This window comes from Sapajus apella, unplaced genomic scaffold, assembly GCF_009761245.1.
Source record: "Sapajus apella isolate SASKATOON/1434 unplaced genomic scaffold, GSC_monkey_1.0 scaffold53, whole genome shotgun sequence".
Taxonomy (NCBI): Eukaryota; Metazoa; Chordata; class Mammalia; order Primates; family Cebidae; genus Sapajus; species Sapajus apella.
In genome coordinates, this window is record NW_022436993.1 from 10,223,625 (window position 1) to 10,239,876 (window position 16,252).

At 41.8% G+C, this 16,252-nt stretch overlaps 1 protein-coding gene across 1 annotated transcript in view; it reads right to left on the reverse strand.

Moving 5' to 3' along the window:
• Nucleotides 1-348: 348 nt before the first annotated feature.
• Nucleotides 349-16,252, reverse strand: part of TMEM236 (transmembrane protein 236) — a 46,710-nt gene continuing 30,806 nt past the window's right edge. The window contains exon 4 of the mRNA XM_032243956.1: nt 349-1,363. Within this exon, the coding sequence (XP_032099847.1) occupies nt 780-1,363 (584 nt within the window). The 3' untranslated portion in view covers nt 349-779. The remainder of the gene's footprint in view (nt 1,364-16,252) is intronic.

Here is a 16,252-nt window from a genome sequence, read left to right on the forward strand (position 1 = left end):
TCAAGTGTGTTTTTTAAAACTAAATTTAATCAATCAATTCATATAATGTTCTCTAATTTATATAAAAGATAAAAATCTTATTCTTGGGCTAACTTGATAAAAAAAAATGTTCTTAGTTTTTAAAAGGGCTCTGCAGAAGAGTATTCTTAGAAAACGTGTGGCATACCTCAGTGGTCCCCAGCCTTTCTGGCACCAGGGACCAGTTTTGCGGAAGACAATTTTTCCACGGCTGAGGGTGGAGGTGGGGGTGGGTAGGGGATGGTTCTGGAATGAAACTGTTCAACCTCAGATCATCAGGCATTAGATTTTCATAAGGAGCACAACCTAGATCCCTCGCATACGCAGTTCACAGCAGGGTTTGAACTCCTATGAGAATCAAATGCCACTGCTCATCTGACAGGAGGCAGAACTCAGGCAGGAATGCTTAGCTCGAGGCTCACCTGGTGCTGTGAGGCCTGATTCCTAACAGACCACGAACCAGTACCGGGACCATGGTCTGTGGGTTGGGGACCTCAGTATACATAACTAACTAAAATTAACAACTCACATTTTCTAGAAATACCTGAGAGCCAATGTCTAAGAATATAACTTTGCTTAAATTTAGCACCATTTGTATATGTAAAAAAAAAACAACTGATACGCTAGTTAGTAAAAATGGCTTATTCTCTACAATCTAGTTATTTCTTTTATAGTGCAAAAATGTACACCCTAAGAAAAAAAAGGATTACAAATGTGCACACAGGTATCACAAAGAGGTCTTACTCGATCCCATTTTCTTTTTAAAATGGAGACATTTCAAAGGCAGAAAAAGACCTGAGTCTGGTTAAGTAATTGAAGTAAATGTAAGAGAGAGTCACGAGGACATTTTTACACAGGCCCAGCACGGGTGTGATGGTCCCCAGCGCAATGATTAAACCAAGTCTAACAAAAATAAATGGTAAATCTTGCAGCAGGATGTCCAGGGAATTGAGAAGAGGGTTTTGGGGAGTGAATGTAATTCGAAGGAGAGAAATAAAACTGAATATGTAGACTGGGTACAGCCAGCTTGACTTGTACACTTTGGGGTGACCGGCCACACGCACCATTTCTATCGTGTCAGACCACAGGAGAAAGCTCCATAAGAATATCTCTGCGCGGACATCTCTCAGGGACATCGTTCTCAGGATTCCTGAGTCACAGGAGGGCTCCTGGGGCCCCATGAACACAGACACCTGGCTCTGTGTCCTGGCTCCTGATGGCTGGGACACCTGGCTGCTGCCGGTTGCCTGGGGAGATGCAGCGTTGTCTTGACTTTGCCTCACGTGCTCTGTCACAGTTTTTACTTGTTGCAAAGAGGTTGAATGGATGTGTCCATTTTGACTACCTGCAATAAACAGATTTATTTACATTTTAGTTCAAATGTTATTCAAATTTAAAATTCCATTTAATGGTGGAATTCTCCATATTCTTTTTTTCTTCACTTAATTTTAAGTTCCAGGGTACGTGCACAGGACATGCAGGTTTGTTACATAGGCAGATGTGTGCCATGGTGGCTTGCTGCACCTGTCAACCCATCACCTAGATATTAAGCCCCACATGCATTACCTAATTAACCTGATGCTCTCCCTCCCCCCATATTCTATTATTTGAGGCCGATTTTACCCATGGAACTCCAAGATAACACTGAAATAGCACAGTGAAAAAACACAGAGGTAGAGAAGGCTTTTGGTGTCTTGGTATTTTCCTGGATTCAGATCCAAAGTCATTTTTTACCACTCCATAATAACAAACAGTATTGGTTTCTAAGCTATGCACTTTCACACATGATCTCATTTAATCCTCAGAACAAAGGTAAGAAATAGGGATTACTATCCATTTTACAACTATGGAAACTGGGGCCTGAGAGGTTAAAAGATACCCATATTCAAACACGGTTACTATTGGGCAGAGTTGGAATTCACACCTAGATTTGTTTGACCCCAATTAACAAAGTCTTAACTTTATGGCTGCTATTGCCTGTCAAGAAGCAATAGATCATGTGCTAATTACAAAACATTTAAGTGTCATAAAATCAAATGAATCTGAAAGTCCTCCAGTCCAACCCTGTCATTTTGTAAGACAGAGGCCCTGTCATTTTGTAAGAAGAGGCTCACAGAAATTACCATACCCCAGATCTCCAGGCGAGAAGTTTGGTGCTAAGAGAAAATCTGTTTTGCGTGTATGTGTGTGTGTGTGTGTGTGTGTGTGTGTGTGTGTGTGTGTGTGTGTGTGTATGTGGTTTTTGTTTTTTTTTTTTTTGAGACAGAGCCTTGCTCTGTGACCCAAGCCGGAGTGTAGCAGTATGATCTCAGCTCACAGCAATCTCGATCTGCCAGGTTCAAGCAATTCTCCTGCCTCAGCCCACACGCCCCAAGTAGCGGGGATTACAGGTGCACACCACCATGCCTGGCTAATTTTTAGTAGAGACGGGGTTTCCATGTTGGTGAGGCTGGTTTCAAACTCCTGACCTCAAGTGATCTGCTTGCCTCGGACTCCCGAAGTGCTGGGATTACAGGCGTGAGCCACAGTGCCGGCCTAGAGGGAATCTATTTGACCACTAAAGATCAGTAGTGAAGACTGACGTGCTGAATCCAAGATTTTTAAGCTGTTCTTTCACAAAGGTTCTTGAAGCGATCATTAGGATTGGTTAACCTAAAGTCTCTCTTCTGTGGTCAAGTCAACACACGAGTGATCTGAATGAATAGGACACATGATATAACACCATTGTGTGTGTGTGTGTGTGTGTGTGCGCGTGTGTGCTTCTCTCCATGTATTCATGAGTGTTGAGGTTGAATTATGAACAAACTCAAATTTCAAGACCTAAATCAATGTTGATGCCATTGTTTATACACAGAAGGCATAATGTGTTCTGTTTCAAACATTTATCCACTAAAATGCCATTTTAGTTGCTACACATTTATCAGGCCTTAACAAAGTTTACTCAGCAAACATGCTGAGCTGCCATATGACGAGATAAGACAAAATTTAAAGGGAGTCATGAGACCGAATAGCTCTAAAGGTCAAAGAGGCAAAGTCAATAAGAATTTGTTGAACAGCGTGAAGCTGAACATGAAAACATTTTAAAATAAATAAACGATGATAGATAACTAAGAAAATGCTTGCTTACGATAAGTACAAGTTTGTTTAAAGAACACAATACATTTCTATTTTCTTTTATACAATTAACTAATTATTGTTAAAGTTTAAGTGTGAATTCAGCATTTTTATAAACTAAAAAGATAATCTAAATTCTCGATGACACATTACTTACTTCCAGTATGAATCATTGATAGGTAAATGTCAGCACCCATGACCTCAGAAACTTCTTTACCAATCTTAGAATTCACAGTGGTCTGAGTGGGAATCATCTTAATAAATAACACTCAAGGGAGAAAATTATATAACAATTTCTTATTCTTAAATTCATAAAACCACTTCTTATTAAACTCAGATGCTCATTTATATCCATTGAACCTCTTATATTATTTTAAAAATTCATATAGAGCCAGGTGCGGTGGCTCACACCTATAACCCCAGCACTTTGGGAGGCCAAGGCGGGCAGATCATCTGAGGTCAGGAGTTCGAGAGCAGCCTGACCAACATGGTGAAACCCCATCTCTATTAAAAATACAAAAATTAGCCAGGCATGGTGGTAGGGGCCTGGAATCCCAGATACTCAGGAGGCTGAGGCACAAGAATTGCTTGAACTCAGGAGGAGGAGGTTGCAGTGAGCTGAAATCGCACCACTGCACTCCAGTCTAGGCAACAAGCGAGACTCCATCTCAAAAAATAAAATAAATAAAAATGAATAAAAAATCAATACAGAAAATGTGCCTTAGAACATGTCATGTCCTAGAGAACTTTTCTTCCCCTCTCTTGGTGGATGAAGCTGTCACAATGAAAATCCAAATACCTTTGTTAACATTCAGAACACACTGTATAATTTGGGCTTTTGAAAGATGATTGCAAAGTCAGCATCGTTTCAAAGCCAGGAAGTGGAAGTCCCAAAAGTGACCCAGTAACATTCTTTCAACAGTCAGTGAGAGTCTTAACGTTTCAGATGCTCGGAGCCCTGCTATGAACAATGAATTCTCAGCTGGAGTCTGGTTTTGATGAGATACATGTATATGTAGTGAAATCAGGTCTGTGAACTTCTTATCTCTCCACAGCTCAAAAGGGACTCATTTAGATTAGAAGGTACAGGAAGTCTGCTTCCTCTTTTCAAGTGAGAAGTACTAGAACTATTAACTGGAAAGCTTTGATGACCTCCCAGAGGCCTGGGGAGAGTTGAGGAAGCTGAGAAATCTTTTGGTCATTGGAAGGGACCAGCAATTACACCTCTGAGCAAAGTCCAGGGTCATGTATTCAGTACTATTCCGTTTAGCTCCATGATGAGTTTTCTCTCCAAATTAAGTACTTTCTCTATTCCTGATGGAGACTCACTCTTTCCCCCAGGCTGGAGTGCAGTGGCTGATTTCAGCTCACTGCAACCTCCGCCACCCAGGTTCAAGCAATTCTCCTGCCTCAGCCTTCTGAATAGCTGGGACTACAGGCGCCCGAGTCAGGCCCAGAAAATTTTTTTGTATTTTTGTAGAGACAGGGTTTCACTGTGTTGCCCAGGCTGGTCTCGAACTCCTGAGTTAAGACAATCTGCCCACCTTGGCTTCCCAAAGTGTTAGGATTACAGGCGTTAGCCACGGGTGCTTGGCCCAAATGAGTATTTTCTAAATGTCTACTTAGAGATGGAATTCTTTTTCTTTTTTTTTTTTTCGAGACAGGATCTTGCTCTGTTGCCAGGCTAGAGTGCAGTGGCGCAATCTCAGTTCACTGCACCCTCTGACTCCCGGTTCAAGGAATTCCCCTGCCTCAGCTTCCCAAGTAGCTGGGACTACAGGCACCCGCCCCCACGCCCAGCTAACTTTTTGTATTTTAGTGGAGAGGGGGTTTCACTATGTTGGCCAGGATGGTCTCAATCTCCTGACCTTGTGATCCGCCCGCTTCAGCCTCCCAACGTGCTAGGATTATAGGAATGAGCCAAAGGGCCTGTCCGAGCTGGAATTCTTTTCCCATTGTTGTTTGTTGTTATTTGTTCTTTTGGTAAAACAATATTCATTGATGCAAAATCCATAGAAGATATAAGCCTAAAGAGAGTAATCTCCTCAGCTCCCGAGAGGCTCACATTGTCCCGTAAAAGTCAAAACAGCAGTCTTTCCATATAGTTTTCCATATCTGATTCTAGTTGCTGAAATGACTTTTGTTCATCACTGAGTAAGCTAAATAACCAAGAGAATGTCATTTTGATAGCAGACAAGTGGTTAAGTAGGCAACTATAACATACTTCACTTTGTTGTTTATTTATATGAATTAATTTTAACTTCCAAATTGTTCCCCCAAAGTTTTTAATACCTAACAGGAGGAAAAAAAAAAAAACAGGACACAAGATAACAATTCAGTAGTGAGACATTTTCTAGAGTGTGCACTCCTCTTGCAAAGAGAACAGGAAAACAAGATATTGTCTAAATAAAAACAGAGGGGCCTGGTGCAGTGGCTCATGCTGGTAATCCCAGCACTTTGGGAGGCTGAGGCAGGAGGATCTCTTGAGGCCAGGACTTCCAGACCAGCCTGGCTAATGTGGCGAAACCCCGTCTCTACTAAAAATACAAAAAAATTAGCCGGGTATGGTGGCATGCACCTGTAGTCCCAGCTACTCAGGAGGCTGAGGCAGGAGAATCTCTTGAATCCAGGAGAGGGAGGTTGCAGTGAGCTGGGATTGCACCACTGCACTCCAGCCTGGGGAAGGTGGGAGAGGAAAAGAGCTGATGTCTATTAAGAACTTTCTATGTTTTAAAACCCTGTGGTTTTAATAGGGTTTAACACACTTATTAAAACCCTATGGTTTCTCCATGTTATCTTACTTTCTGTTATTTTAGAGACAGGCTCTTGCTCTGTTGCCCACATAGAGTGCAGTGGCACAATCATAGCTCACTGCAGCCTACAACTCCTAGACCCAAGCGATCCTCCTGCCTCAGCCTTCCAAATAGCTGGGACTACAGGCTTGCACCACCACGCCTGACTAATTTGTTTTAATTTTTATTTTTTATAGAGACATGGATGACTTGCTGTGTTGCCCAGGCTGGTCACAAACCCCTGGCCCCCAAGTGATCCTCCTACCTCAGCCTCCCAATGCACTGAATTACAGGCATGAGCCACTATACACAGCCTATTTTCCTGTTTTAATGATGAATAAACTGAGGCACAGAGAGATTAAACACTATTTCCAAGGTCACATAGCAAGCAAGTAGAAAGATCAGAACTTGAGTCCCAAACCCTTAACCCTTGCAGCATACTGTCGGTGGCAGAGACAGATTATAGAGTCTTATGGGCCAGGATAAAAGTTTTGGATTTTATTCTAAGTTTAATATTAGGTTGGTGCAAAAGTAGCCACTTAGAGGAGAATGTGAGGCAGTAAAATCAAGACACAGAGAAGTCAGCAGAGCAGCTGAAGTGCAATGAGACTCTTACCCAATTCACAGCAGCCAGAAGATGATGGCTCAGAAAATTATATGACTAGTCTTAATTAACAATCCCCCAAATCTGCTTCACCCGAGGGGAAAATGGCTAGAGGAATTTAAAATCGAATGACTTAGGCACAACACTGAGAAAAAAGTCTGGAGCAGGAGAAAATTACTAGTCATTTTTAAATGATTTTTGAAAAAACATTTGGCACACAAAGCACTGATGGTCATCATAATCTCAGAGGATAGGGGAAAAGGCAATATATTGAAATACACTCCAAGGTAAACTGGAAACACTGTTATTTATTTCTTTATTCATTTATTTATATACTTTAGAGACATGGTCTCACTCTGTTGCCCAGGCTGGAGTGCAGGGGTACAGTCATAGCTCACTGCAGCCTCGAGCGCCTGGGCTCAAGGGATCCTCCTGCCCCAGCCTCCCAACTAGCTGGGACTACGGTCTCAGTCATGCATCCATTCATTTGTTCACTGTCTCAAACACCTAGATTGTCTAAGATACTGTACTAGGAATTGTGGAAGATGCAACAATCAATAGGTATGATTCTTACCTTCTAACAGCTTCCATTCAAATACAGCACTCGGGACTAAACCTTAGAAAGCACAACTTCATCATTTATTTATTTACTATTTTTGAGACAGAATCTTGCTCTATCACCCAGGCTGGAGTGCAGTGGTATGATCCTGACTCATCGCAGCCTTGACGTCCTAGGCAAATGAGATCCTTCCACCTCAGAATCTCAAGTAGCTAGGACTACAGGCATGCATTACCATACCTGGCTCATTTTGTAAATATTTTGTAGAGATGGGGATCTCACTATGTTGCCCAGGCTGGTCTTGAACACCTGGCCTCAAGTGATCCTTCTGCCTCACCCTCCCAATGCACTGGAATTATAGGCATGAGACTCCACACCCAGCTAAACATTGTTATTTTGACATTATATACTCACTGAGGTAGGGAAGACAAGTAATATTGCCAAGCAATAAATGATGATATGGGACACCTACCTCACATGTTAGTTCTAATGAAGGAATACATCAGTATCTGTAAAGCACTTAAAAACAGGTTTGACATATAGATGTGTTAAATAAATAAAAAGTAGCAATAGTGAAATTATTTTTTCAAATTAATTGGGACAGAATAGAATATATCAGAATGCAGTAAATAGTAAGAGTAACATAATTTGTTTACCTTTGGCTATCGTTACACTGTAACTCAGTATCTGGCATATCGGGGAGGTCACAGGTCTGAGAAAGACCATCACACTACAGAGATTAAACAAGATCTTGAGTTTACTTCGAATATTTGCCTGTTCACATCACAAAGAAAAATGCTACCCTACAGATGTAACCCATACAGGTGAAGGTAGCTTACACCAGCTAACAAGAGACTCTTGTGTGCATCTCTTCCTAATTTCATGATCAGTGTTCAGTGATACCATCTTCGTAGCTTGAAATTAGTCATAATGGGAGAATTTACACCACAGACATTGGCAAATGCCACAAAGCAGGACTTCCCCACTCCTCAACCCCACTCCGCAAAGGCAATGGATTAAACACTGACCACTGTACCACTGCCCGCGCTCAAAACTGTACTAGCTTTCACCAAATAATAATAATGAATTCAAGACAAATATTCAACCCGTTATCAGTTCTGGAAAAGCCTGTGGGCATACCTCAGCTGTGAAGTAGTTGCAGTCACTTCTTTACGGAAAGCATTAGGTTGTTATCAAGTAAATTCAAAAATCTTAAGATCCTGTTTCAGTTCTTTGCCACACACTGCATAAATCTGACAATAAATAAATGTGTCATTTCTGTATTTTATACAATGTGAAGTGTTCAGAGAATTCTTTTGTCAGAAGACACAACTAGAAAGCTAGATGGTTTAAATTTTAACCTTTTTTTTTTTTTTTTGTAGAGATGGGAGTCTCACTATGTTATTCAGGCTGGTCTTGAACTCCTGGGCTCAAGAAACTCTCCCACCTCAACCTCCCAAAGTGTTGGGTCCAGGTGTGAGCCACCATGCCTGGCCCACTAGATGGTTTAGAGATCATTTTCCCCTCTACCACTGCTTTATAGACTTATCTAACACTGGACAAGTATTACTAAAATCTTAATATTATCAATTTAAAAATATTCCATTTTTAAAGATTGAGAAAATGTTCCAATCTAAAATTCCTAATCCTCAGCTTTTCATTCATATTGTGGTCCTTATTCCCAAGAGGTAGATGGTTAGACTATAAAATTGTATTTAATTTATAATATATATTTTATATAAAAATAATTACATTATTTATGCATGTCACTGATAATGATATATATTTCTAGATATATTTGACTCAAAATATATAACATGTAAATAAATGCTGAATTCTTCATATTCCATTATTCTTATCAGTGTCCCAGAAACATTTATTTATTTTATATATATATATAAATATACTGTTGAATATGTTTAAAGAAAATATATATAGTAAGGTAGAATGTCAAGATGCATATTGTTATCTCATTGCCAAAGAGAAATAATCCTAATCTTTGAAAAGTTCTGAAATGCCTCTACCTGTATTTCCTCCTTTATTCCAAATAGGAGTTTTGAGTGCTGAGATACAGACATGAGCTAGCAATGCCAACGGGAGCTGGATGACAGGACCTGATGCGTAATGGATTGAACCTAAAGCATTGCATTCTGGATCGCCTCCATGAGCTTGAATTATGCATATTTACTAGCGTAGTTTAAGAGTCCCGGGACCCCTAGACCAGGAGCTCCCCAGAAGGGAGCCTCTGTCTGTTTCTGGTCAGCTTTGTATCCCTAGCACCGGTGGAGTGCCTGGTATTGGTATGGAACAGATCCACCATAAAGATTTGCTGAATAAAAGGTGTGAGGGGCCAGGTGCGGTGGCTCACGCCTGTGATCCCAGCAATTTTGGAGGCTGAGGTGGGTGGATCAGCTGAGATGGGGAGTTCGAGACCAGCCTGACCAACATGGAGAAACCCGGTCTCTACTAAAAATAAAAAATTAGCCAAGCATGGTGGCACATGTCTGTAATCCCAGCTACTCTGGAGGCTGAGGCAGGAGAATTGCTTGAACCCGAGAGGCAGAGTTTGTGGTGAGCTAAGATCGTGCCATTGCACTCCAGACTGGACAACAAGAGCAAAATTCTGCCTCAAAAAAAAAAAAATGTAGGAGGAACTTCTTTTCTGGAACTAAGCATGAGTAAGCAATGAGCATCCCGAGGGAAAAACTTGCACTAAGGCAAGGAAGCCAAAGCATGAAAGTTTGTCCCAGTCATTGACTCTGGGGGAACCAGAGTCAATGCGTACAAATGCGGGGTCCTGCATAGAGTCCACCACTCAGATGCCCCTCTGGCACAGTCCTGGAGGGAGCCCCTTAAGCAAGGCCATGAGGACTGATTCCACTAACATGCCCTGGACGGCATCAAGAGCACCTGGTATCACAGGCTGGGGAACTGTGTAGCTCAACAGTCAGAGAGGACGTACTGTGACATCGGGCCCCATAGAGGGTGCCAGCATAGTCTGGCATGGCACAGTCCACAGTGCTTGGGCAGACAGTTGGCACCAACAGCAGCAGCAGTGTTTCGAAGCATCCCAGAGACCACCCAGGCACCAGTAGCATCAGGGGTCACCATGCAGGGGGCAGAAAGGGCATGTATTAGTCCATTTTACACTGCTGATAAAGACATACCCAAGAGTGGGAAGAAAAGGAGTTTTAATTGGACTTATAGTTCCACGTGGCTGGGAGGTCTCACTATCATGGTGGAGGGCGAAAGGCATGCACTTCTTACATGGCGGTGGCAAAGAGCATGAGGAAGATGCAAAAGCGGAAACACCTGATAAACCTGTCAGATCTCAAGAGACTTATTCAATATCATGAGAATAGCTTGGAAAAACCTGGCCCCCATGATTCAGTTACCACCCCCTGGGTCCCTCCCACAACACATGGGGATTCTGGGAGATACAATTCAAGTTGAGATTTGGGTGGTGGCACAGCCACACCATATCAGGGCAGACGTGTGATTTCAAGAAGATTTTGTCTGTGATCTCATAGGAAGAAGCCCAGAGAACGCTCCAATCCACCCACCTTCCCACCTATGTACATCCAGAAATAGAAGGACTTAGGGTCCCCAAATAGCAAATGGAAGCAGAGCATGAGAAAAGTGGTGTTCTTCTAGGTAGGATCTTACTATTAGTATACACACAATATCAACAACAAATGATCAAGGACATCAGCTGAGCCAGTGGCTCATGCTTGTAATCCCAGCACTTTGGGAAACTGAGGCAGGAGGATAACTTGAGCCCAAGGAGGTTGAGGCTACAGTGCACTGTGATCGCTCCACTGGCCTCCAGCGTGACAAGAGGATGAGACATTGTCTCAAGAAATAGAGGAGAAAAAGAACATCTACACATTATGCAGGTGATCAGCTCTCTTTGACTTGAGACAGGAAAATGTAAACATTAAAAATCGGTGACCTATGCCTTTAATTTCAAACTGGGTCCATAAACTTTTCTTGGTTCATAATTATAAGGAACACAAGACTTGGTATTTATAAAGTAACACATGCTGATTTCTTTTATTTCCTTGTTTCTATGAGTCTCCCGACATATTTATTTCCAAAGTATTCTGCGAATTGCAAGTGTCTCATTTTATATACTAAAATTACTCACAATTCTTTTGCCCACTTAGGGAAAAAAAAAATTTAATGTCAAATTGTTAAAATCATATAAAGCTGTCAAAATCAAAGGGCGCCTTCACTGAAATTTTGATAGCACCTGACATTCTATGTCTGCTGGCATCCGGCTCACTCCAGGACAGTTTTTGGCTCAATCTCATGGGTCTAATCCAGACAGCTGGCACTTCATTAGAAGACATAAATCAGAAATTCTACCCCTCTCTTACCCCAGTCTAGTAGATGGCCACTTATTTCTTGAGAAGCGGAAAAAAATCCTAGAACTAACACACTTTCCTGAAACTTCCTTCTTCTAAATAGCAAAGGGAGGGTAGGAAAGGAAATACCCCCCTTTTAGGCCCTGAACACAGTGTTCCTCATACTCACCCCAAAACACATTGCAAAACAACACATTGTGGACACCCAGCTCACACTCTGGGCTCATCTTGTATAATAAGCTATTTCTTAAAAAGAACCAAAGAGGAACTCAAAATGCCATTCATTTTATTCAGAAAAAAAAAAAAGCTGCACCCTTCTTCCTTTTAAGCTCTATGACATCTCTTACATGCTATTTGGGTTAAATGTCATGAGTTACATTTCAAGGAAATTAGGAAAGCCAGTTCCTTTACAAATTTGGATTGGCCTATACTTGGATTGGCCTCTCTGCTTTTAACTTGATATTTATTATAGCTCCTAGTACTTCTTGTAGTTAAGGGTTCTCAGAGTGGACATCAGAATCGATAGAGCTTTAAAACATTACAGATACCAAGTTCTGTCTTCCAGCCTGTTGATGGGTAGGTAGAGCTCACGATAGGTACTGTGAAGACACTCTGATGATCTCTCGTGGAGACCCATGGCTAACAGTCTCTGTATTTGTGATAACAGGTGGCCGCCAATTCACTGGCAATAGTTTAGACGTTCAGTAAAAATTATCATTGGCATTCATTTTCAGAAATTATATTTTGGTAAGTCAATACCAAGAAGAAATAACTCAGAAAGAAACAGTTCCTTTTCCTTCTTCCTTCCTGCTCTGCAAACTCCCAAACCTGGGTCAGTCCTAACATTTCTTTCTTTTTGACATGGAAGGCCCAGATTTCTGAGCCTCAGTGAGGAAAAAAAAAATCACATAATCTGGATCGGCTACAGAGCAAATTCCTGGTGCCATTTTCTGTGCACACTGAACATTGCTCACCCATCCGTCTCCTGGTCCCTAACCTGCTTCGTCTCCATTCCCACAGCAGTTACCCCAGAGCTTCCTCATTCTCTTGGGCCCTCTCCCCTCCATCCATCTCCACTGTTTTCAGCAGAAAATTTGCTTCCTATTTCATGAAGAAATTGGGGTGTAAATTGCCCTTGCTTGCTTTCTCCCATCCACTCCTATTATTTTCACAATTGTAAATCACCTGGGGAGTTTTAAAAATTAGTAGTGCCTGGGCCTCGTTCCAAAAAATGACGATTTCATTAACCAGGGTGCACCTTGGGCGTCAAAAACTTCCTTCGTTGATTTTAATGTACAGCCAAGGGTGAGATGCACTGCTCCCAATGAGAGATGTAAAGCAGGGTCACTCAATGACGTTTCCTTTTTTAAAATCTAAATATGATTAATCCCATCCCCAGAGATCCAGATTCAGTTCATCTGGGGCAGCTGTTCTTGCCACTGATATTTTTAAAGCACTCTATTAAGTGCCTTTTATATGCTGGAAACACCAGAGGAAACAGAAGAGAGACAGAAGTCTGAAAACTCTGCCAGCTCAGGTAAATAAACATGTTGATGATCATGTCAAATTTATTGGTTATTTATAAATTAACCAGTTTGTACCCTATAGAGAATTCAACTTTTCTTCCTTAAACATTTAAATGTACACAGCTTTGGGAAAATAATTGGTAAATAATTTTCACCTTCAGTGAAAAAAAACTTTTTAAGCTAACTACACCCTACAGAAATACTGATAGCTTGGATGATGTCAAAATTTAAAATTCTTTATATTAAAAACACCATAGTAAAAATAAAAGGGAAATGAGAACCCTGAAACATACATTACACCTATGACAGGCAAAACCTAAGATCCTTACTATTTATAGAACATATGAATTAGTAGAAAAATGAAAGGAAGAAGAATGGGCATGCCAACAGAAAAGCAGATCAAGGACCTAAATACAGGGTTTTTAAAAAATACAAATAGCCAATAAACCTATAAGAGATGGCAAACACAACTGCTCTTTAAAAAGCAAATTACAAAGGCGCTAAGGTACTATTTTGCCTATGATACTATTTTGGAAGAGAGGAAATGGAATAAATTTCCAGTGTTGCAAGTTTGTAAGGTTAAGGAGAAACATTTCCTTGCATTGCTGTTTAGAGGGTAAGTTCTTTAGAGGGAGCAATTTAACTACACATATCAAAAACCTTAAACTCTTGCATGGACTTTGAGTCAGAAGTTCTGCATCTTAGCATTTGACCTAAGGAAATAATCATCTATGCTGCTGAGGTGCCTGCAGGCACTGACTCAAGTTTCTGGTATTAAAAGACCACACAGAAGGTGCTGGACAAGGGCCACTGGGAGCAGATTTATTTGAAAACCTTACCCTGCCAACATCATGCCCGGCACCTCTCACTGATATGATAGTGGAAACTGCCTCCTTTGCAGAGCACTGAGGTTTTCCACCCAAATAGCCTGCTGACCTCACCTCTACCAGCCGTCTCTGACCATTCCGCTCTCTCTAATGCAGCCAAACCCCTCTTGCCACACCACACGGTACATAAGATCCCTTGATGGGCCCCTCTGTATTCCCAGCATGTGCAGCCAGTCCCTGGTAGTCATTTTCTTCTGGCAGCGTTCTTGCTGAGGAGTCTGGGCATGAGCAGGTGCTCCAGGTCTTCTGAGGACACTCTGCAATCATCATCCTGATACCATTCGGCTCCCATCCAGTGGTATTTAACTCCCTCCATCCCCGGCTTCTGTTTTGTCAGTCACCTCACTGAGAGATTTCTGACTCCCGCTCACAGCACAGGGCCCTTTAAACACAACCCACCTGCACTGCGCATGGACACGTGCTTTAACCTTGACTCGTCTGCCCTGCCCAACTCAAAAGCACATCACCATACTCCTTCTATCCATATCCTTGCCCTTCTCAACCCTTTTACTTCCAAATGAGACTCATCGCAACAGGGCTTATCATGGTTGAAAACAAATCTAGTTGCTTAACAGCTGGGGATCTGCTAGATATATTATCATGGTTCATTAACATAATGTAATATAATTTGACCAATAACATCTTCTGCAAAGTAGAATATGTAATAATGAGGCCGGGCGAGGTGGTTCACATCTGTAATCCTAGCACTTTGGGAGGCCGAGGCAAGTGGATCATGTGAGGTCAGGAGTTCGAAACCAGCCTGGCCAACATGGTGAAACTCCATCTCTACTGAAAATACAAAAATTAGCCAGACGTCGTGGTGCATGGCTGTAGTCCCAGCTACGCAGGAGGCTGAGGCATGAGAATCACTTAAGCTCAGGAGGCAGAGGTTGCAGTGAGCAGAGATGGTGCCACTGCACTCCAGCCTAGGCAACAGAGCAAGATTCTCTCAAAGCAAAACAAAAAGAAGATGTAATAATGAGAATGATGCCCACCATACACTAAGAGAAAGAGTTACAGAATAGGTTTTCTTAAGGATGAATGTACATCAAGATGCTATCCAGTTATACATTTCTAGTTTGTAGGATTATGATTGGTTTACATTTTCTTTTTTGTTTCTCTCTGCTTTATAACTTTTAAAAATGAGTGTGTGTTCTTTTGGAAAAACAAAATATTAGAAAGAAAAAACTCAATATGGCATGTTAAAAGGGTTATCTGTTTTTCAAAGGTGTTGAGCCTCCAGCCAGTGTGTACCCCACCAAGATGGGTCACTCTGCCTACAAAGCTGAAATTGCCCAGGGTGGCAGCAGCAGTCACAAGACCTTAGAAAAGGGCTCACTTTGCCTCTAGGTGGTGCAAAGTCATGATTCCCAGGCAGCAAGGCCTGGAGAGAGAGTTGGCAACCTATCTATCTCTCCATAGAAGTGGGAGGGCCCTAGAAACACGTACAGTTACAATGCTAAATGAAGCCCAAGATTAATGATTTGTAAACATTTAGCAGACAAACCTTTTTTTACCCCAAATGGAATCATATAAAACATCAATTCTTAAACACAAAAATTTTGTTGATCATGATGAAGCAAGACTCAAGGCATCTACAGACCCTCAATTCAGCTCTCTCTTCTCCCCAACACACATACACACACACACACACACACACATACACACACACACACACACACATTTTCTTTTTTCTTTTCTTTTTTTTTTTTTTTGAGATGGAGTCTCACTCTGTTGCCCAGGCTAGAGTGCAATGGTGCCATCTTGGCTCACTACAGCCTCCTCCTCTGAGTTCAAGCGATTCTTCTGCCTCAGCCTCCCCCCAACCCCCTGCCCACCCACAGTAGCTGGCACTACAGGCACCCACCACCATGGTCGGCTAATTTTAGTATTTTTAGTAGAGACAGGGTTTCGCCATGTTGGCTAGGCTGGTTTCAAACTCCTGACCTCAGGTGATCCACCTGCCTCAGCCTTCCAAAGTGCTAGGATTACAGGAGTGAGCCACTGCCCCCAGCCGCATGCAGATTTTCACAGTCGCTCTGGAAGTAGCATTGTAAGTTTCTTAAATGACAATTTAATCAACAGCAGTTGGTTTTAAGAAGGCAACTTACATCCCATCACCAGGTTTGTTAATTCAAGGTATGAAATCCAGCCAAGCTTATTTTTGACATAAGAGTTGAGAAAAATTACTTAGGCAGATAGTGACGGTATGGGATGAAAAGCAGCCCCAAATCATTTTCTTTTCTAACAAACAGCAGCCTGTAAAATCGAGCTGCAGACAAAGACAAGGTGAATGCTGGCAGCTGTGCCAATAGGAAAAGGCTACCTGGGACTAGGAATGGTCAACATGGCAGCTCCATGTTCACTTCTCTTTGCCAGCCACGT